At 43.9% G+C, this 20588-nt stretch overlaps 2 protein-coding genes and 1 long non-coding RNA gene across 4 annotated transcripts in view; 2 read left to right on the top strand and 1 right to left on the bottom strand.

Moving 5' to 3' along the window:
• The first annotated feature begins 85 nt into the window (after window positions 1-85).
• On the top strand, window positions 86-1095 carry LOC122633963. The gene is made up of 3 exons (XR_006328246.1): window positions 86-548; window positions 647-844; window positions 994-1095. It is a non-coding gene; the product is annotated as an uncharacterized LOC122633963 (long non-coding RNA).
• A 1926-nt stretch (window positions 1096-3021) lies between these two features.
• On the bottom strand, window positions 3022-5434 carry LOC122633677 (elongator complex protein 3). Its single transcript, XM_043821858.1, has 8 exons — window positions 5269-5434; window positions 4927-5168; window positions 4647-4850; window positions 4326-4579; window positions 4049-4238; window positions 3744-3961; window positions 3412-3672; window positions 3022-3335 (listed from the first exon to the last, which is right to left on the bottom strand). The coding sequence occupies exons 1-8, from the start codon at window positions 5285-5287 to the stop codon at window positions 3077-3079; spliced, it is 1647 nt and encodes a 548-aa protein (XP_043677793.1). The 5' UTR covers window positions 5288-5434; the 3' UTR covers window positions 3022-3076.
• Window positions 5435-6069: 635 nt separating this feature from the next.
• LOC122633676 (ABC transporter G family member 14) overlaps window positions 6070-20588 on the top strand; it is a 35922-nt gene continuing 21403 nt past the window's right edge. Inside the window, exons 1-2 of one of the 2 annotated variants that reach the window (XM_043821857.1) lie at window positions 6070-7234; window positions 8834-9492. In XM_043821857.1, the coding sequence (XP_043677792.1) occupies window positions 9380-9492 (113 nt within the window). In that variant the 5' untranslated portion in view covers window positions 6070-7234; window positions 8834-9379. Of the gene's footprint in view, window positions 7235-8833; window positions 9493-18192; window positions 18625-20588 lie in introns of those variants that run through there. The other variant, XM_043821855.1, reaches the window with a different exon arrangement.

The following is a 20588-nucleotide window of genomic DNA, read 5'->3' as shown; positions in this document are numbered from 1 at the left end:
GTATGCTCTGAACTGCACGGCGAAACGTATGTTACTATCCGCCGTTCCAATTCACTTTTGTTTATTCACATTTTCTATCACGTTTTGTCAGCAGGTGGCGCAAGGTGAAAAATCTGAAAATGTCAGTCGACCTATTTCGTTTCTTTAAAAGGTCTCCCACATTTCTATTTCTTCTATTTGTCCATTTAATAATTGTTATCGTTACGATGTCTTTCTATCCTTATTTTATTCGATAAAACGATTTTGATCCAATACACATTGACTTAACCTCTTGTTCCTACAGAAGATTATATTGCATTGTCCGTCCAACTTCAAGATAAAAAACTTATACTCGATATTAATATCAAGTCTTTTTACAATCGCATTCGTTTAAAGGTTTTATAAATTTATTATGTTCTATGTAATAATGTTCTTATGCTCTCTTGATTTCATTGATGAAACGTCATAGAAAGATTCTTAACGTTGAATGTAGAATCTTTTATTCGACATGCATTAGACGTAAAAAGCATTTTCTCAAAGTGAAGAGTCTATATTTATTGTAAATGCAGGTATTATTTCCTTTTAATAAAATAACTATATATACAATTTATTTGCATTATATAGAAAGTACTTAATTTAGAAATTTATTTGTCATTTTGTGTTATAGATTTTTAGAAAACATTTCGTTTCTATTAGCAAGAAAGAGAAATTTTAACGAATACGTGATGGTAGAAAATCTTTTTATAATCATTATCGTTTGAAAACTATGAACTTAAGATCGCAATGACAATTTTTATCTTATAGTTTCTCTATGCGATTTCATTGATTACACATCGTTAAGATATTCTTCTCATCGAATATGCAGGTAGCCAGTCGACTCTTATGTTTTATCATATTTAGAAAAATTAGCGTTACACTAAAATGAAACTATTATTAGAATGAAAATGGATATTGTAAGTGTCTATAATAAACATGTCTATTATACTGAAACAGTAACGATACTTGATGTTTCAGGAAAACTTTTTACTAAGATCAAGCTGCAGTGCGCTTTGTTTTTAAAATATTTTATAAATATTCCATTGTGTGCGTGTAAAAATGAAAAATATTTTCAGTGAAAAACAGATTTGAATTTAGTAAATAATTATTGAAACTTTTGTTTTCATTTATTATCATATTAAGAGAAAGTAAGATATAAGTATATCTATATATATGGGAGTCACTAATTTTGGTCGTCTATTGTCGCAAAAATTCCGATTTCTTAACAGGAGCACATGACAATGATGGAGTTCGTCGTATTAATTCGTTCATTGATTACCATAGTGAATACAGTCCGATATTTTTTACGTTATAAGTAAAGGAAGGACACACGAGATGGCGCAAGGTGTTATCTTTAAACATATAAAAAGTTCATCTTTAACACTTTAGTTCTCACAAGTTTCCGCTAGATGACGACACATGAATCGTTTTCGCTTTTTTTTTATCGACATCCTTGAACAGCTGATAATATCACGCGATAGAACTCCACTACTTTCATGTACTCCTGTTAAGAAATCGGAATTTTTGCGACAATATGGCGGCTAATTAATGATCCTCGTATATATAGATATACAGGTAATGTTAATGTACGCATTAAACGCATTAAAAATTATTTTCCTTCGTTATAAGGCATTTTTTATGAACTTTTATAATATCATCTCGTCCTAAAAAGAATACAGAATATTTTAAATATCTAAATGTTTATAACTTATCATTGGAAATTGCATAAATAATATTTTTAATCGATAAAACTTATTTATTCGCAAATAACTGCATATCTTTATGCGTTTTCAAAATGTTTTCTTTCTAAACGTGACAAATTAAAAATTTTAGATTTATTTAAACAATGTAAAAGTACGCGTAGTTAAATAAACTAATATTCAAATAATAGTTAATTCGATTAAATATTACGGAATTTGAAACACGTGTTAAATATAAAATAATATTTAATTATTTTCTTTTAGACTTAAAGTTTGTATCGGCGTTTTTCGGCGACGTCGTGACAAAATCGAACCTTTAATCGATTTTAACAATTTCTGTATCAGTCTTGATCTGTATTTCGATGAGTGAACGTCGGAATTCGCTCGGGATCCATTTTCTTCGGAGAAATATACTTATTTCTCTGTCATATATTTTTCTTTAATGATTTATAAAAGTTTTTATTATAACAGTGATGCCGATTATTTCGTTTGTATTTTTGTTTCAGAATCTCGTTGCAATCGCGCGCGTAGGAATGAAGTAATCGAGTGTTTGCACCGCTAAAATAAAAATATCGCGATGTAGAAGCAATGTTTGTTCGTTCGCGTTTCGCGATTTAAACGATAAGTGTTTTTGCATAGACTGCGTGCAATGCAGTCTTTAGAGTCAGTGTTTGTTCGCGAAGTTTTTTGCTTTTTTATAAGTCGCACAGACTGTATTTATAAAAGATAGTAGAGTTTCGTTAAGTAAATTTAGTGACCGTTGTAGTTAGAGCACGAAGCAAAGAAGAGGCCCCCACAAATTGTGGATCAACTATTAGACTATTGAGTTATTTTCGAAGATTCTACAAAAAACTTCGAGAATGGCTCTTAGTCATATTTTAATTTTACTATGTTGTCACTCAAAATGCTCTTATATAATAATAATATAGTTTTTTCAGAAACTGAGACGACGTAACATTCCGTCTCCCATCTCGCCTTGCTCCGCATACGCGAATAGAATTTTTATGCAATTTTATTATCAAAGTAAAATAATCGCGTTTTTCTTTGTCAAAGTTTGATTATAATTATAATTTTATTTTAATAAATTCAAGTTCTGTATTAAAAAAGCTACGTAACGTACAAAATATGGCAATTATGAGGATTATTGAAAGTGCATTGAATGAAAGCGTACATGGAGCTGAAACAAACGCACCGAAATGTCTATCAAATTTTCCATACGCTACGGGAAAAAAATATTTGTTTAGATCAGAGTCGAAAATTTTTTATCGTACGGAACATAAAAAATTGGCATATCAGAGATACAATATTATAGTAAAGATAAAACAGAATTTATTATTTACATTATTATTACATCTTTCTAATCACACTAATATCTTAGACATATAAGGGCCGTCCAATTCGTAACCCATTTTTCTATAATAATTTCTTGTACCAACGCCCGAAATAACAGCTATTTTACGAGAGTTGTGTTCTTCTTTCGCGATGCGTTCTGCTTCTTCCATTAGAAGCATTCCAAAACCTTGATGTTGAAATTTGGTAGGATCACGTGCATGAACGGGTACTACACTACCATAAACATGGAGTTCTCTTACTATCGAACATTTATCCTTCAATTCGGATCTGTAAAAATAAACGTCTCTTTAAAATTTTACACCGAAGAAAATGTCCCGGTAAAAAAAAAATTAAATTTAATTACCTAAAAGTATCTGGAGAACATTTTCTTAGACGAAGCAAGCCGATTAAAATGTCTTGCATTGGATCTTCGTAAGAAAGAAACGTTTCCCATCCGTTGTTAGCAACGTAATCGCGACGTATTAATTCGACTTCGTACGGCTGAACTTTATTATGTATCTCCTGTATTCCTACTTCTCGTGTGCGGACATCACGACAATCGGTACCTAAATCTTTCATTCTAGCTAATGCCAATTCACGTAGATTACCGTGTTCCACGCCAGAACTATAAAGATTTTGTAGATGTTACATCGTTTAAGATATGACACGAGGATGAAATAATCACGAAAACGTTACCTGACCAAAGGCATTGGTATATCTCTCTGTACGCGATAGACACGCGTCCACGGCGGTATTAAAGAGAGAATCCGTGCTATTAAATCAATCAAAACGCTCGGTGCATAACTCTTGTATCTACCAGTTTTCCATAATTCGTACAATCCAGTACCACGTATTACTAACGTTGGATAAATCTTTAAGCCGTCCGCTCGAAAAGCAGGATTTTCAAAGAATTCCTATATAAATTATAAAGAACATACATATTTCACTTTTGCGATTGTCATTAATATGATCAACATTAATACAAGATTTTAGTTACGTACGATGAATTGTTCCACGTCTCTTTCGATATCAACATTCGGTAAATCTGGCATCATGTGCGCTATGACTTTGAAACCTGCATCTTTTGATAATTGGAAACTTTCGCATACTGCACGGACGGTATGTCCTCTGTTCGTATCTCGTGCAACATCCTCGTAGACAGATTGTACGCCGATCTCAAGACGCGTGCACCTAGAGCATCAACGAGACGAGATAGCGGATCTAACGATTAAATCATACTTGCGACCCATGATAATTCAATATTTAAGTTATATGTACCCATAGCGCAGCATATCCGACAAATGCTTTTTCAAACAATAATCCGGTCGTGTTTCGATGGTTATACCGATGCATTTTGTACGACTCCGTTCCGAATACTTGACCGATTCATCCACGTTATTGCTCACATGGCCGGATAAAGCATCGTGTAAATTCCGTATAAAATAATCTCTATAATCCTCTGGCAAGGACATAAACGTTCCACCCATCACGATAAATTCGACTTTATCTACACTGTGTCCTAATTGTTTCAACTATTTAATGCGAATAATATTATATTAAAGAATTAAATGATGCAACGACAGAAGATATTTGTCATACTTGTTCAACACGATGTCTTGTTTGTAAAAATGGATTGTATCTCGCGCGTATAGCTCTCATGGATGTAGGTTCGTAACCTGTATACGATTGAGTAGAATACTCAAAATCAGAATCTGGACCTCCTGGACAATATACGCAAATGTTTCCCGTCATATTGATATGAGGACATCTGTGTGGTTTGCACATAACGGCTACTACTGCTATCTGTAAAGAAACAATTATTATTGTCGACCGTATCAATTGCTAAATTTTTGTATAGTTTTATAATATAGAAACAAACCCCGCTAGCTGTCCTAATAGGCTTGGCTTTTAATTTTGGCACTAAAATGTTTCTCGCATCTGCTGGCACAGCAGCTATTATGTCGACCAGTCTAGGAGATCTATCCAATCCATACTTTGAAGATATACGTGTTTTTAATTTATTCAAATCGACATCTCTATTATCTTGATGAGCTTTCAATAATTCTTGTATGATTTCTCCAATCGTGATAACCATACGTTCCTCTTTGCTTTGCGTAAAATCTATTGAGAGAATTATTATGATAAATTATGATATGATAACCTATAACGTCCTTTATAAAAAGTATTTCACGCGTATTCATCTATAATAAAATGAATATACCTTTCGCTTTTCGAACCATGATTATATGCACTTTATAACTCTTAAAAGTAGTTCTTTTTATAAGTATCTTTAACAACTTTTAAACAATTATCTCTCATTCGATCATTCTTCAAACCGTTGCCCATTCAATCCCGAACACGAGTGACTACTGTTTGACCATAAGCATTTTTTATGATTATGCGTACGATAGTAAGATGGCGTCAGTATGCAAAAATAGAAAATCGCGCTTTAACTGAAATATCATTTTTTATTTCGATGCGAAAAATGCTACGCTAGTTTCCTTGATCGACAAAAGTGTACGCTCTACGAAAAATTAATGACACTCAATTGCTTGGTTAAACCTTTACGATATGTACGAACCATATCGCATCTTTCAAACTTGGCGCTAACGAAATCGACGAGATGGCAGCACCGTTGAACTTGCACGAGTAAGACAAAGATGCACTATGGCTCTTACATGTAGGTCTCTTTGTCGACTAAAATTTTATCGTTTAAAAATGATACGCGCAATCCATTTTATACTCCGTTATCATGCGTTGAAGCTATTTTGCAACAACAATTCTTCTTTTAACGGTAAGAAGAAAAAGGAAAGCGAAGAAACGGTCGATAAAAAGAGTCGATACGAATAGATAGGAGGTACGAAAGAGGAAAAGAGATAGAGAGAACTCGTGCAGAGTGGGGAAACGATGGGCGACGTTGATTGGTGGAAGGAGAAGAAGTGAGGATTGGTTGGGTGGATTAGACCGATAGCGGAGAGCGTTTCGCGGCGTGGCGGAGCGTATAGAAAAGCGGCAGGATCAGTTTGCATTTGAACGTCGCGGTGTTTGTTTCGCGGTACTTCGCCAGCGAGTTTCGAGCTATCGAAAAGATTTCTCCGAGAAAAGAACGTGGATACGATCGTACAAGACTGGCGATAGATCGAACGATAAGATCAATTTTAAATTGGGAACTAACGTAAGGAAAGTAAAATTATTTGTTTAAAAGTCTTCCGACTTTCTACACGTATACGCGCGACGAGTCAACTACGAAGAAGATTTTCTTTCGGTGTGAAAGAGAGTGAGAAGGAACAGTGGTAAAAAGGGGAGACGAAAGAAAAAAAGAAAATCAAGGAGTCGCGGGTCGTTGAACGAGCGCGCGCAGGGGCGAAACCCTCTGGTCTCGTCGTCGGTGTGTGTATACGCGTATACCCTCTCTCTCTCGCGCGCGCGCACGAGCGGGAGAGAGAGACAGAAGAGACGAAGAGACGCGCGTGCGCGTCCCGCGTATCGCACGGCCAAGGAGAGCGAAAAACGCAATTGAAGGAAGAACAAGTAGAAGAACGAGAGGAAGAAGCGGAGTAAGAAGTAGAAGAAGCAGCAGAAGAAGTAGAAGTAGAAGAAGAAGAAGAAGAAGAAGAAGAGAGAGAAGATAGAAGGAAAGGAAAAAGGCGGAGGTCGGGACTTCGGTGGCGGAGCGCGAATTTATCGAGTAGAATCGTATCCTCGTCTGCAAAGACGAGAAAGATTCGAGAAGAAGATCTTCGTAGGCGGCTGCGTCTCCGCGTATCGATAGTAGGAGTCTGTTGTTAAAGCGAGAGGGAGGACGAGTGCGTGCGTGCGTGCGTGCGTGCGTGCGTGCGTGCTCGCTCGTTCGCTCGCTCGCGTGCATGCGTGTGTGCGCAAGAGGTAGGGGAGGACGGTGCGTGCCGTCGAGCGAGAGCCTCGAAAGAAGAGAAAAACAAAACACTCTCGGGTGAAAAGCAATGCGGGTTCATTGACTGCGCGCGTCAAGCAATGGCCGCATGTTCGTGCCCGGTGCATAGTGCGCGCGTGACAGGAGCTGCAACGAGAAGGAGGAGGAGCTCGATCGAGGATACGACGAGGACGAGACGAGCATTCCCGACGTCTACCACGTCGACGTCCTCGAAGGCTGCCCGCGAGACCGAACGGTGCACCGCCGGCGAACTCGTGCGAACTCGGCAAACTCGGTGAGTCGACCTTCTTTCTCTCTTTCTATACCCCTCTCCGCCTTTCTCCTCCTCCTTCTCCTCCTCCTCCTCCTCCTCCTTCTCCTCCTCCGCCGCCGCCGCCGCCGCCGCCGCCTCCTCCGCCGCCTCCGCCTCCTCCTCCTTCTGATCCAGGAGGTACCAAACGAGACCGTATCGACTGTGCGTCGCGCGCCGGCTTCTTATTCTTCTTCACGTTCGACGAGTTCGTCTTATCAACCAGTAATTTTGTCCTTCTTTCTCTTTCGCGCACAGATCGATCATATTTCTTTTCAATATCTTATCCCTCTCCACTCTCCTCTTCTCCTCCTTTCCATTGTTCGTTCGATCAAATATTGCTACATTTCTGTACGGCTTTGTGTCGTTCCTTCTTCTTCTCCGCCGTGTGTCTCATTTCGATGCTGGACCAAACGATCTTCGCAAGGATGTGATTCCCCGAGGACGGGATTGGCCTCGTATAATTCGTAAAACTTGTCAAGCCTCTCGTGGATAGACGAACGATAATCGAAAGCTAATTCGTTGGGCCTTATCGTCGAAAGGAACAACTCGGAGTTGGAAGTATTCCAAGAGGTTTGCGAATCGTGTATTCTAATCGAGTAAATCGGGATAAGTACGTGTACTTGGGCTCTTACGGTCGCGCGAGCGAGGAGAATAAAAATACGGAAGCTTCGACTCGATTCTTGTTGGCTTGCGAATGGTCGCGTTTACGAACGTCCTCGGAGTTTACGTTGACAGAAGAAAGAATAGGATGCTTAATGGATAACGCTTGTCAAAATCGTGGATCGTGCGATTCACACACTCTCTCATCCATGACTAATACCTGCCACTTGGCGAATGAAAATTGGCGCGACGTAAATATGGGACAGCATCGAGATAGATAGACAGAGAGAGAGAGGAAGAGAGAGAGAGAGAGAGAGAGAGAGAGAGAGAGAGAGGGCGGGAGGGAGGGAGGGAAGGAGAGAAGCTCAGAGGGCAGCAAACGTTCGCTCGATTTACACCGCCCGCGCCAACTCTGCACGCGTCTCCTCGTCTCTCCTTTTCTACTTCTCCTCCCCCGCCTCTCTTTTCCTCCTCTCTATCTCTTCCTCTCAGGCCATCTTTAGCCTTCCGAAATAAACCGATGCAGATAAATTAGTTCTAGAAATAAAAGTTGTCGCGTGAATCGGTAAGAGTTTAAAGACCTCTTTATCACGTCCTAGAAATATTTGTCTGGAACGATTATAAGTCGTAGTAAGATCGGCCGCGCGTGGCTTCGCCTCCTTTCCTCTCCTCTCCAGTTTTTCTCTCTCCGATCTATCTACGAAGTCGTTTTATCGATAACCATTGAGTGACTAGATTGGGAGAATCCGAAACGTTAGTTGTATTTTGTCGTCATCGTAGATTATCTACCGGGTCTTACACGCGACAACTAATTGTTCTCATTTATAGAATTACTGTGAATGGATTTTTGAATACTACGCACGATAAGAAGTTTGGTTAAATTCCGTTTGCGTGCGAGTGTGTGCTTAATCGATCGTTTGATAAAAATCGCATGACGATATCGACGTTGACGAAACTCATTCGAATGTCGTTGTATTTTAGATTATAAAAGATCGAGAAAGCAGCCCGTTGAAAGGGACTACTCTACTTAGAGGAATAAAGGAAGGAGAGAAAAAGTGTCCGTTCTCGAATGGACTGGGATCTCTCGAGGATCGTTGGAGGATGCTGCGTTGTCGTATGGGTTTTCTCCGTTGCTGACGGAGAGTGGACGCGCGCGTGTGCGTGCGTGTTGAGCGAAAAAGCGTTGACGAGTGATAGTAGAGTGATAGGAATCGCGTGTGCTTCGAGCAGAGGTAGGATCGAAGGAGAAAGAAGAAACGGAGATAGAAACGACGATAGAAACGGAAGTAGAAGGGAGTAGTAGAGGCTAGTCGCCCGTCATCGTCGCCGACTTCAACCTTTGGCGCGTTCCTTCTTGTCAGCGACGCAACCCAGCTAGGAGTGCTCCGAGAGAGAGAGACAGAGAGAGAGAGAGAGAGAGAGAGAGAGAGAGAAAGAAGAAAGCAGGTGATCAAATTGTGCAGAGCGAGAAAGAGAGAAAGAGAGAGAGAACGGCGGCCAGCTGAAACCGGCAACCACGCGGTGGACATGATTATTTCAAAGGATCTCTTCCTCCTTGGCGACCAAGATTATCTGCGCCTTCCCAACAACGAGAAGCGCCAGCAACGGGCAATGGGCCGGCCGATCATCAATGCTCCCAGGTTAGTCTCTTCTTGTTCGCTTTTTTCTTTTTTTCCTTTTTTTTTTTTTTTTTTTCTTTTCGAGCAACGAACCTCGAGGAACTCCTTAGAAGGTACTTGCGAACTCGCTGCCCCGAGAAAGAGCCAACTCTTAATTAGCTCCTACTAACAGCCGATAAACGATATCGCGGTGTATTAACTGCAACGGCGTATGTACGTACTCACTCGTCTACAATTCGTGAACGGTCCATTAGCGCTTTTCGAATGCAACGTTCACCGAGTCGAACGCGTTACATATGTAACGTCTACTTATCTAATCTAAATCGCGTGTATCTATTTCATCCGAATCGCATTCAACGATTTATATTTATTATTATACGTTACGCACGATACGGCAGTCGGACACTTTAAACGACCGATCGCCTCACGATAAAGTTCTTATTTCTTTGGCAGCTCGTTCGTACTCTAATTGTGAGTTTAGTCGGTTTTAATATTTGTCAGATCGCGAATAGTCCGAACGCAAGACCGGTTATCTCGGCAATACTTTCTTATAATGAGGATCAAAAGGCACTCGCTATCGACATCGAATATTACCGCGCGATAGTCGACGATCTTTCAAAGTTCGTTTGCTCGAAAACGTCGAGCTCTTTCGTCCCAACTTCCCACTCTCTCTCTCTCTCCCTCTCGCTCTATCTATCTCTCTTGCACGTGCTCTTATCGTCCGTCATAAAAAATTTATCAAAGACAAATATGGGAGCATGCTGAAACGAGAGTGTAAGTGCAATAAAGTCTCGTCTCGACTCGTCCCATTAACCTTCGCCGTGACATCGACGTCGATCGTTTCGAATTGGCGCGTATTTCGTTTTGCCTTCTCTCGCTTTTTCATTCTCGTTATTTCGTAGCAAAGTCGAAAGATCGTCGCTAAAAGGAAACGCGTTCGTTCGTTTGCAGGAGATTACTTTTTATCGGGCGACACCTTTGACGACGACGACGACGACGACGACGACGACGACGACGAGTCTCTTCAGACGTTACTAATCTCTCAACTTGCTTCATCGCAGTTCCCTGTTCTGTCGCTCGTCGGCAACCGAACGAATCATTCTTTCGCCACATCGAAATTCGTCTAATTTTATCCGAATAGGTGTAGAACGACGAAGAAGAAGTATCGTTTTCTGGCACACGTGTTCGCTAGTGACCTAGAAATCCACGCGATCGAAAGAAAAATCGGTAGTTTCACCGGCGGAGAAAAATCGAGTCTTCCGCTCGGTAGATGAAACCGTTCCAGTTTCCCGTAGAGGTGACCTACTAAGGACCCTCCACTCTCGGCTCGTCAATTTCTTTCCCATATTTCATACTTCTTCGTTTATTTCTTTCCACCTTTCTTTCCTCCTTTCTTTCCCCCTCACCGTGGACTGTTACGAGTGCACGCTAAATGGGGATTTGAGTTTCGTCACTCCTCCCATAGAGATTATCTCCGGCAAGAAAGTTTTCCGCGAATTTAATCGTTCGGGTAGTAACGTCGATGATGATAAAAAAGAAAGGAGAAAAAAGATCGAAAGAAAGAAGGAAAGAAAGGCGGCACGAGACATTCCTGCGTGAATGAAGAACAACTCGACTCGCATTTTGCCTGGCGTAAAAGTGGAACGAAAAGAAAGAAAAAGGAAGAAGGTAAAAAAAGGCTCGCCGGTATTCCGAGTAAGCTCGACGGTCGCGAGCGGACGGCCGCCAGCGGTCGAGCGGCGGACGGCCGGGCCGAGAGTAGTAGGCGAGATGAAATCGAGGACGGTGCACGCAGGCAACCGTGCCATTAAGTAGATTGAATATTACCCTATATTCGGTGAACGCAATCAATAGCCTAGAAAAATGTACTATTCTCTCTCCTTCGTAAGCTCGGGAGTTAGCGAGAGCCCGCGCGTACGCGTCCTTGAATCTCCTATCAGCTTCGCCGAGTCTAATTTACTACGGAATAACGAAGATAGAGAAGCAGAAGTAGGCACGATCAGGCCTATTCAGTTTGGATTATTCTTCGACGAGTACGATTCGTTGAAAAATATAATGATATAATCGGTGATGCGCGAGCTAAGAGCCTGGCTCGTTGTTAGTTACAGTACTTACTTCTTCGACGCGTCTCCCAACGATAAGTCGGATAAGGCCGTGCGACGAGATTCGCCAATCGTTTTTTCCTCGATAACAGACTTCTTACCAAAAGTCATTTTCTACGAATGCCGGTCTAATTCCTCGGCTAGTAATCGAGCCGAATAAAAAGATCGGCGGTTCCGGTGAAACGCGAGTAGAGCAGAATTCCGCGAAAAGACGATTATTATTCGACGATCGAACGTTCCTCGGATGCCGCTTATGATTAGCGAGAAATTTTAATAGTTTCGCCGAGCTTGGAAAAAGTGAAGGGTATGAGCAATGATTTCTCTCGTGAGAGTGACACTGACCTGCTTTGCCTAGACACGACTAAGGAGAGAGAAGAAGAGTTTTCCTTGGGTAAAAACTCACCAAGAATTTCTCCCTCTTGGAAAATTGTTCTGACGCGTTTCGCCGTTCGGATACTCGGATCGAGATATCGAGATATTCCTTTCCTCCTGCGTTATTTTCTCTATTACGGCGGATAAGAAAAGAAAAGAAGAAGAGAGAAAGGAAAAGGAAACGTCGGTAAAAAGATAGGAGAAGACATAGAAAAGCGAACACACACACACACACAGATATATATATATCGGGCGATCGAGTGCGTCTTCGAAACGAATCGTTCCCCTCGGCGGGATGCTATGGTCGCGGTGGGCGCGCGGGATGCTGACCTACCTCACGCGAGACTCTCTTTACTGTGCCCGCTCGTCGAGCAAAGGGGAGCCTCTCGCGGTACGTCGGAGCAAGAGAACGGAGTCAGCACGGAGTCAGCACGGAGTCAGCACGGAGTCAGCACGCAGCCAGCACGGAGCCAGGACGGAGCCAGTACGGAGCTGCTGGCAGGCATTCCCTTCTTCCTAAATCAGTCAGAGCACACGAACGTTGGAATGCAAATGCCTCCTTCCTTTCGCTTCGAACGTTCGTGCGAGGTTAGCCTTCCATTTTTAGAATTTTCAAAAACAAAAGAGAGTCTAGTTTTAAGCGAATAAAGAACGGCAGCAGAGAGAGAGAAAGATAGATAGATAGAGAGAGAGAGAGAGAGAGAGAGAGAGAGAGAGAGAGATGACCGTATGCAAATCGCATCCTTGACTCGACAAATGCAAGTACATACGTACATAACGCGGCAACGTATGCTCTCCGTTAGCAGCGAACATCGGACGGAACAACGACCGGTATTTCATCGTCTCGTTTATCGAGGAATACAACGGAAACTTTCTCCCTCGTTCGCTGTACCTCTTTCGGCTGATTACTGTCCTCGGAAACTGACCAAAGGATGGTCGAACGTTGAAAAAATTTTAACCATTCGACGAAGGAAATGTTTGTCGATTTTATTCCAATGACTGCGAGTAAGAAAATATACGGGTAAGGCTGCTATCGCGCGAGTGCTATTGCTTACGCTATAAATAAATATGCATAACTATATTATTATAGGATATATATATATATGCATATATATATATGTGTGTGTAATATCTAGACGTGTACGTCGTAGCGGTGACTCCTTCGTTATCGTTCCTGTGCCGTCCCAGTTTCTTCGCTTCGATACGCGCAACGCGACGCTTTTGAATGCACGAGCCGCCTCGGCGTGTCGTCGTCCTCGTCACGCATACACAGGCACGCGTGCACGCTGCACAGTGCATGCAAGCCATAGACGCCACTCATTGTCAGACGCGATTCCTTAGCCGACGTCGTTGCTCTCGCGTCGCATCGACGGGAGCATGTTGAACGATTTTCTTCTTTTTCCTCTTGGATCTTTCTTGGAGCGAAGCTCTTCTTGAAATAAAGATGGATCGTCGAATCCTTTTCTCTTCCTCGACGAGCATTACGTTCATCGACGTTTTCAAAGGCCTTAGAAAGGAAAGAAACGAGAAGAAACGAGAGAACGGATAGCCGAGAGTTTCAGTTAAATTGGGGACATAGTTCCTTTCTAGCTGCTTATTACTATGCGACGGTAGCGCGGTTAGTCATCGCCAGATGTTGTCGCGTCGCAAATAAATAGCGAGCTGCCAGCAAACTTCTTCTTCCTCCTTCTTGTCTCTAGTTTTATTCATTTTTCACATTCCCCGAGTATGTTCTTTAGTTCTATCACGGTCACGTCACTTCTGTCATTTATATCAGAAACGTATCTCTTATACAAGGATGAAAAAGTAGAGATATTATCGAGAAAGAGGGTGTCCGCGTAACAGATCTTGTTCTCGTTAGAGAGGATAACGCGAGACGCGTCTCGAGCTCCGCGACTATTTCAAGTCGTTTTCGCAAGAAGCTCCTTGGGAAGCTCCTCGCAAAGCTCTTTCGCTGGGACAAGCCCGAATCGCAAACGAAAGTGAATTTTAGTCGCATTTAGCAAGGTTTTAGACGCTCCCATTTAATATTCAGACTGGAGAACGTACTTAAGCTATTAACAGGGGCGAGAGACGAGGGCGAGAGATGGGGTAGCAAGGGGTAAAGCGATAAAATTCAATGGCCCCGGCGCGCCGCTTGATAAGACGAGCAATATACACATCTACAATCACGGTGATTATCGAGTCGTTACCACTACGTCGCGCACTGACCTTTAGCGCGCGGGGGTCAATTCTCCTCGTCTCTTCGGCCGTGTCACGTACGAACGTAGTCATTTTCTCATGATGCGCTGCAATCGACGCGCCTGCCTCGGTTTCGTCACGCTTTCGCGCCAAGTCCCCGGCAACTACGAGATTAACATTGTAAAAAAGGCTTTACAATTACGTGCTTCGAAGAACGTAAGAAGGACAATTTTACTCCGTTGACCGCGTTAAAAAATTTGTCGTTTTATGGCGAATAGACAAGAGATATCTGGGACGATATAACGGCGATCGGTCTCGCGTGTTCTCTCGAAAATATTTCAAGTTCGAAATATTCAAATTTTAAATAGATTTTATTCAGACGTTCTCTTCGCTCTCGCTCTCAATCGTGCCTCTTTTATCGGATTAAGATGATCGTCAAGACGGGGGAGGAACGATTGTACGGATTATAGGAAGGACCAAAAGTGGAAACGGCTAAAAGTATCGAGGACGAAATCGAAAGAGCGCGAGTGTGCTGCGATCGTGCACGTTGTAACGAGAAGGAGGGCCGCTCGCCGACAGGACGATGTTGGAAAGAGAAAAGGAATAAAAGAAAGAGAGAAGGACGAGAGAGAAAGAGAGAGAGAGACGGAGTCGGGAGATCATTGAACTCCCAAGCGGCGATGTGAGCGTGTGCGTGCGCGGCTGCTGCACCGAGCGTCGTCAAAGTATACTTCGTGTGCCTTCGTGGAGGGAGAGAAAGAAGGTGAACGAAAGGAGGAGGCGAGTGCGAGAGAGAAGAAGAGAGGAGTATAAGGCCAGGCCAGTCAGTAACGATGTCATTAGTTTAGTCAGTCAGCGAGTCAACGAGTATGGTCTTTCGCGAGCGTTTCGAGCGCGCTGGGCCCCTGCGGTCTCGACTTTTTACCGGTCCTGCCTGCCATACTTGAAAATTTGATGAGTATGCTCCTTCTCTGTCCCTCCCTCTGTCTCTCTCTCTCTCTCTCTCTCTTTCTCTACTTGTCTCTACTCCTCTTCGAAATTTCATCCATACAAGTTTCATTGGGATTTTCATTTTCTACGTCTCCTCTAATTTCCTCGTACGTAACGTTTCTTTCGTACGTAACGTTGCAAATGTGTAAAAAACCGAGATAAATCGTAAACGAGATCTTTCCGAGATGCAACACTCTAGAAATGAGAAAAAGTCGAAGGGGGAAAAAGAATTGGCAGTCGGGCGAGTGTGCAATGGCGCGTCAACTGCAGTGCACTGCACTATGCACTGTACTATGCACTGCACCACACCGAACGGCGAGACTCGTCGGCGGGAGAAGTGGGGAGCCGAATCGGACGCGAGTGGAGCGGTTGCGCGTGTGGGTGAGACCGCGCACGCTCTCGCCAGTGCTTTATACACGGCCCGCGGGTCAATGACTTTCCGAGAGCGCATAGTTTGCGCGTACGCTCGAGTGGGATCGTATGCGCGCGTCACTGCTCTTTCTCTCTTTTTCTTTTTCTCTAGCTCTCTCGATCGTGCGTTTCTATGCGAGAACGCGATATCGTGTATACCTATGTATGTACGTACATGCATACATATCGCTTCTACAGTAGGTATATTTTTTAAATGTGCCTAGATATAACGACGGATATCTTTGAAACCGAAACGACACGTAGATCGGTATATTATATTCCGCGATTTATATCTTACAAATAGGAATTTCGCAAAAGTTTCGTAAGCCCTCGTCGAGATCTCGGACGTGCTTGTTAAAGAGTCTACGATGGAAGAAACGAGCGCGATCGCAATCTCGTGTAATATTCTTTTTCTTCCTGTCTTGTAGGGTTTAACAACGAGATAGAAAGAAAAACAAAGTTTTCTTTCTCCTAGGGAAAACCAGGGACATTTCGATCGACTCTCTAACGCGTTTCGATTCGACGAAAAGTGCCGCGCCTTAATGAACGTTACCTCGAAAATATTCTACGTAAGGTTACTGACCCAGAGCTTGTTGGACTCTAAGCGACGCGTTTCACGATCTAACAGTCACGCTGATATTACTGTTAGACGATCGGACAAGACTTTCGTCGGTTGAGTAAAGCTGAGTAAACGCGAGATCGAACGAAAATAGGATCGACGTTCGTTCAACGCAGGGAATAATGGTATCGATGTCGTAACGCGAAGGATGATCTCGAAGGAATTCCCTTGTACGGCGTTTACCTTGACGAATAATTTTTCTAGATAAGAACAAAAACCTTTCGGAAAGAATGGTCCCGGCGTGGAAAAAAATATGCGAGTATGGACACGTATACGCGTAGGTAGATGCGTGTAAGTACCACGTTTGTACTTGGCGCGGCACGAAAGGAGCGACATCGATCGAAGAGCTACTTTCACCAAGGGTGAATGCCTTTCGACTTTATTCTCGCCTTTATTCGCCTTCCTGGCCTTTCGAGAAGATGAAAAGAGTGGCGCTTGGCGGCGTTATATAGAGCGCGTTACCATCGCCGATTACCGCGCTCGCTTCGACTCTCTCGATTCTTCGAGTCTCGAAGAGAAGCAAAACCTGTTGCTTCTTAATGGCTCCTCGAGGAGAGCCGGTGGTGCGTTGTCCTCCGACGACGGTTGATTTTTCTACGCGAGGAGAACGCGACCGATCGTTTTCCTTTTCCCTCTCTCCCACCCCTCTTTCTATCACTCTCTCTCTCTCTCTCTCTCTCTCTCTCCCTCGCGGAAGAGACATCAGTTTTCTCATTCTTTCCGATCGGCCATTCGTTGGCTCTCCTCGTTACATCGATACGCGCGCTAAAATTGTCCTTCTCCGATCCGACACCGTCTGTCCTTAAACATCGCACCGCGAAGCTTTTTTTTTTATTATTATCTCACTGGCCGTGTCCGCCAAGGCGAGATTCCCTTATCGAGCCATATCCGATCGATTCGGAATGAAAACGACCAAAACGACGATGATCCACGTGCTCCTTCACGAATCACTTCTCGATGCTTGCGAATCTTACCGAAGTGGCACGTTCTACTTAAAGCTAGCTTTAAAAGCATTTTTGATCTTTATCCCTTCGGGCAAGGTGTCGGTATCGTCCCTCGGGTAATAACGAGAGTAGTCGGATCTCGCTAGGCTCTCTCCTCGATGGTCCGTCCAACTAACGGATTCTCGATGATTCTTACGTCGACCTTCGGAGTCATGGCCGGAAGCGATACGGCTGTCCGAAAGAGTAGCCGTATCCCGTTTTGTCTCGGACTTTCGTTTCGTTGTCTGACCTTCGCCTACGTCGGTCCACGATGTGAGAGAAGGAGTGCGCGCGTGCCACGAATAGACGAATAGTAACGTTACGGTCGATCGTGAGATCGGACACGTATCGTATTTCGCGCGTTTATATAGATCGAACTTAAATCGTCATACTTTTGGATCTTGATCTTATACTTAGTTGGAAGCAAAGACGCGCGTGAGGGCGGGGGTGGGGCGGGGAGGAGGAGTAAAGGAGGCGCCTGCGATCTTAGCCTCTTTCGGTTCGGTTCGGTTCGCTTCGCTTCGCCAAGAGAGAGTCCTTGACTTTTGGAATGCGGACCACTGAGAGAGCTCTCCAGGTACGTCCAGATAGCTCCCGACGAATGAACGCACACGTGCAAGCATCTCTTGCACTCTCTCGATCGTTCTCGCTCGCTCGCTCGCTCGTTCTTACTAACCGAACGATAAAAGGACTCGGTGCTACACGATCCGGTACTTTGTCCTGCACCTGCCCTCCTTCTCTCATAACGAACGACAAATTTTTCAAATCTTCCTCGACTCTCTAATTCTCTCGGAGTAATAAGTATAACGAAAAGAGAAGAGATATTTATTTCGTACAAACCGCATCGCTCGTTTTCTCTCCGGAATAAAAGAGAGAAACGGGCGCGTTGCTACGTTCGCAGCGACATTGACGAGATCTCAAGGTCCAAGTTTTGTCTCGGGACTAGCTACGGCCGAGCGAGCGAGCGAGCGAGCGAGCGAGCGAACGAACGAACGAGCGAGCGAATAAGAGAGAGAGAGAGAGAGAGAGAGAGAGAAAGAGTGAGATTTCCGACGAAATATCGAATATTTTTTATGAAGACCGCCTCGTGGCCACGTCATCGCTCGTTTCAGAGCGTAGAGAGACGCGCAGGGCACGCGCGAACGAGCGAACGAGCGACCTTGCGTTTGCTTTGCATATACATGATGTGGCTTTGGGCATGGTCGCGCGGGACGCAACCTTGGCGGGAGCATAAAACGAAGGAAGGCACCGTGAGACAGGAGAAGAGAGAAGAGAGAGAGGAGGGAGATGGTGACGCCGCTGGATGGATGGATGGGTGCTCGACGAACGAGGGAAAGGGAGACAGAGGGAGAGAGAGAGAAGAGCTACGTCACGCCACTTTCGGTTTTATCGGCGTATATCCGGTCGACTCTGCGATTTCCTCGCGAGTAACGTCTCTCGAGAATACGTTCCTTCTTTTTTCACCGATGGAGAGGAACCTCTGCGATCGGCTAAGGTGAACCAAACTTGGTTTTCTTTCAATCTTTTACCTCTTATCGTTAGCAGTAACGTCTCACGTACGTCCACTCAAGTTCTCTACACGCGGAAGACTTTTTTCCGCGGACGGTGAACTCGGACAGGGAATCGATACATCGAGACGCGACGTATACTACCCGCGTCGGTTGCTCCGAGGTATGCGCATTTCTTGTTGCGGTCGATTAACGTCACTAACAATAACGATCGAATAGCCTGATTATCAACGCGACCAGAAATCCTGTTTATCGATGTAACTTACTATCCGCGCGTAGATCGTCTTACTGTCCGCCTGAATCGATCCACTCGTGTCAACGACTCTTTCTATACCTCTTTGTTCTGTTATAATAAATCGTTGAAGTTGGCACAGTCGGAAGATTTTCCGCGCGACGGAGGACGTAGGAGGTGGAGGAGAAGGTGGCTCGTTTCGCTAACTCGAGAATCCGTTGGTCGGAATCGATAGTAACGTTTGCGACTGGACTCTACCGAGACGCGGCCGAGACGCAAAAGCAGGTGCCCGAAACCGAGACCGAAAGTGAGAATTTTAGCGCCTATCAAGGTTGCCGAAACGCAGCCTCGGACAAACACGCTCGACGCTCTTGCCATTGACATTCGAGGCGAAGCGACGAGAAAGAGAGAAAGGGTGAATGGATGTATATCGATTTGGGATGGCCTTGAACGAGAAAAACCAACTAGCGATTCCTCTTTATCTCTATCTCTATCTCTATCTCTTTCTCGCTCCCGCTCTCTTGGTATTGCATCTTTTTTTCAAAACAGCTACAGCACAGCGGACAGTGAGAGATGAAGGAGGTAGAGAGGGAAAGGCGAAGGAGGACCGGTAGGAAAGTCGCGGCTTGTTTTTCGGCCGTTGCTGTTCGTCGTCGCCGCCGCCGCCGCCGCCACCGCCGCCGCCGCCGCCGCCGCCGCCGCCGCCACCGCTCGAGAATAAGCATCGTAAAGATCGAAATTGCTTCTTGGAACGTTTCGACTCGCCAGATGAATCTCTTAAAATATACTCGAAATTCCACGTCCGTCCAATATTTGCACGCTCTCGCAAAAAGTACGCGCGGACGAACGGATTCGTGTTGCTTGTTGCAGCAGCGCCTTTGAATTCTTGAGCTTCGTCTTGAGCCTCCTTCCTTCGGCGAGTTAAAATTTTATTGAAAAAGATCGAGATTAGACGACTAAGCAGCACCCTCGTGGAACGAAAAAGCGTGCATAGGATAGTCAACTTTTTTTCTCGAAGGTGGAGAGAATGGCAGCTTGTTTTCGTGGGAGAGGAGAGAGTGAAAAGGTCGATTAGGACCGAGGAGGAGGATCGGCAGGCTAAAAATATTTGAACGAGCGACAAAGTTTCGCGTTCGGCTGTAAAACCAGGACAATGGCTGCTGCGAACGAAAACGGGCTTTACGCCTTTTTTCTTGCCTTTTATTTTTTACCGATTCGAACGTTTATCGACATTTTCACGACTTCTCGATAATTAATCGATATATGGTCTTTAGAATATCGAACGACGAGAAACAACTTTTATTTTTACACGATCGTTTCGTTTATTCCTTCGACCTATTTCCGGATAAAAATTCTAGTCGAGCTACGAAGAGAGCAGCGTGCATCCTAACGGATGATACCAGCAGCAGCGTGGGAAAGTCGTGTGCGTTCGAACGCGACGAAGAAAAACCAGATGCAACTCCCTTTTTACTTTTAAAGCCACTTTCGCCGTCTCCCGATGTCGATGATCCTGATCGCGGTTACCGGCACGACCTACTCGTACTACGATACGAGAAACGTGCTCCCTCCGTGGTTCGACGTTTCTCTCGTGTCTCTCTCTCTCTTTTTTTTTTTTTTTTCTTTAATTTTCTTTTCCTTTCTTGTTTTTTAATCATCATTGAACTTTGATTAACTTTGATAAATGATTACGTAACGACGGATTTTGATTTCTTTTTCGAA

This window comes from Vespula pensylvanica, chromosome 13, assembly GCF_014466175.1.
Source record: "Vespula pensylvanica isolate Volc-1 chromosome 13, ASM1446617v1, whole genome shotgun sequence".
NCBI classification, from domain to species: Eukaryota; Metazoa; Arthropoda; class Insecta; order Hymenoptera; family Vespidae; genus Vespula; species Vespula pensylvanica.
Note: the sequence above shows the minus strand (reverse complement) of the source record. Positions and strands in the feature narration are given on the sequence as shown.

Excerpts from the sequence above, each read along its gene's own strand:
- LOC122633677 (XM_043821858.1), bottom strand. Across the intron at positions 4,239-4,325 it reads TCGGATATGCTGCGCTATGG|GTGCACGCGTCTTGAGATCG; the intron begins GTACATATAACT and ends TTGATGCTCTAG. Across the intron at positions 3,336-3,411 it reads TGTTCTCCAGATACTTTTAG|ATCCGAATTGAAGGATAAAT; the intron begins GTAATTAAATTT and ends TTATTTTTACAG.